This window comes from Babylonia areolata, chromosome 19, assembly GCF_041734735.1.
Source record: "Babylonia areolata isolate BAREFJ2019XMU chromosome 19, ASM4173473v1, whole genome shotgun sequence".
Classification (NCBI taxonomy): Eukaryota; Metazoa; Mollusca; class Gastropoda; order Neogastropoda; family Buccinidae; genus Babylonia; species Babylonia areolata.
Window position 1 is genome coordinate 29,421,749 of NC_134894.1, and position 2,012 is coordinate 29,423,760.

The following is a 2,012-nucleotide window of genomic DNA, read 5'->3' on the forward strand; positions in this document are numbered from 1 at the left end:
CGTGGACGTGTGTGTGTGTGTGTGTGTGTGTGTGTGTCCGTGGGCGTGTGTGGAGCCGTGCCACGGACCTTGTCAACAAGCCAGTGTAATATCCGATCCCCTGGGTGTTTGCTTGGGAATCTTTTTGTCGACGATGCTTTTTTTTTTTTTTTTTTTTTTTTTGTAAGTTTGCTCGTCTTGTTTGTTTTCTTTCCTGTATGTTTTGTGAAGGCGGTATACGCGTGTAGTGTGGTTTGGGAGAAGAGGATAGCTTCCGCGTTAAAAAAAGAAAAAAAAGAATACTCAAGCGCTTAAAGAAAAACGTGCTTACACGTTTCTGCCAATCTATTCATTGGTGTGAGTTGGTGTCATGAAACACACAAACGCGCGCGCACGCACGCACGCGCACGCGCACTCAAGCACGTGCACATAAACACACGCGCATACACGCACGTACACACGCACATACACACACACACACATACGTAAATTGACAAGCTCACACAATCAGTCGTCGATTCTTATTAAGCACCGAAGATCAATCATGGATCAACTATTCCATGTTTTTTTTGTTTGTTTAAAAAAAAATTTTTTAATGGTTAGTTACAGCACTAACAATCTGTGTGTGTGTGTGTGTGTGTGTGTGTGTGTGTGTGTATGCCGTGTGTGTGTGTGTATGTGTGTGCTCTGTGTGTGTGTGTGTGTGTGTGTTACAGATTCAAGAATTTCCCAGAGTACCCCTTCTAAGTGCGACCGACGAGAAGGTATCGACAGTGAAACTCATCACCGATATATATATATATATATCTATATATATAGATATAGATATATATATATATATATATATATATATATATATATATATATATATATATATATTGTTTTAATCAGAAATGTACGAAATGAAAACTGAATGTCACTGTGGGTGTGTGTATCTTGAGAAGTGTGTGTGTTCGTCTGCCCTTTTTTGTTCTTGTTGTTATTGTTTGGAGGTGTTGTTCAGTGTTTATTTTCTACTTGCTGCGGACAGTTTAGACACAAACGCTTTCGTTACAGATTTTTTTTTTTTTTAAGAGGGAGGTTTATTATTTTGATTTGGTTGCCTTTTGTCAACATGTCTATTTCAGGTTTTTTGTGTATAAAATAGTCGGTGTCGATAGCTTAGTTTGCCCTATGATCAATGACTCGTGCACAGGTTGGGTTTTTTGGTGTGTTTTTTAGGGGGAGGGGGGGGGGGTGTTTTTTGGGGTTTTTTTTTTTTTTTTTTTTTTGGTTTGTTTTGTTTTTGTTTTGTTTTTTGTTACTGTGATAGATGACAAGCAACTGCCCCTGCTTTGTTGTCATTCTCAAAATGTTTGAATTTACAGCGTGTAGGTGTTTGAGAATGAATATTGCAAAAGAAAAAGAACCAACGTTAAGACGTGCTTACCCTTTCTGCCAATCATTCCATCGGGCCGAGATGTCGCATGAAACACAAAACCCCATTCCACGCACATGCACGCGCACCAGCCGTGCACAAAACACACACCGCAACACGCACTACACACGCACACACACACCCGCATACTAAATTACACTCACACCCGCCCCCATCATTAACCCGACCGACCGATCCACCATCCTGCCTTTTAACAAAAATTTAACGTATACACACATAAACACAGGAGGTGTTGTTTTGGCATTGGTGGTTGTTTTTATTGTGTTAGTTCGTAGTGTTTTTTGTTTTCAGTCCCATTTGGCCTTTGGCGAAAAAGGTTCAAGATGATAATTGTATATATATATAATATATAATAAATATATATATATATATATATATAAGTATATATGTTAGTTATTTGATTGGATTTGTTGATTGAATTGTGCGTTACCAGTGCTAGAAGAATTTAAGAAAGTATGTTGGTGACAGATCAGAACGTCAGTTTTGACAGGAATCTCCAAAATAGTGTTGTTTGCTTAGACTATAGAGTATTTAGATGTGTGTGATACGTGTATGTGTAATAAAAACCAACAGTACAATAGTCTGGTGCGATTTT

The 2,012-nt window shown here is 38.3% G+C and overlaps 1 protein-coding gene across 1 annotated transcript in view; it reads left to right on the forward strand.

Annotated features, from left to right (window-relative positions):
- LOC143293602 (aldo-keto reductase family 1 member B1-like) overlaps positions 1-1,190 on the forward strand; it is a 27,132-nt gene extending 25,942 nt beyond the window's left edge. The window contains exons 10-11 of the mRNA XM_076604681.1: positions 696-768; positions 839-1,190. Of these exons, the coding sequence (XP_076460796.1) occupies positions 696-726 (31 nt within the window). The 3' untranslated portion in view covers positions 727-768; positions 839-1,190. The remainder of the gene's footprint in view (positions 1-695; positions 769-838) is intronic.
- Positions 1,191-2,012: the final 822 nt, after the last annotated feature.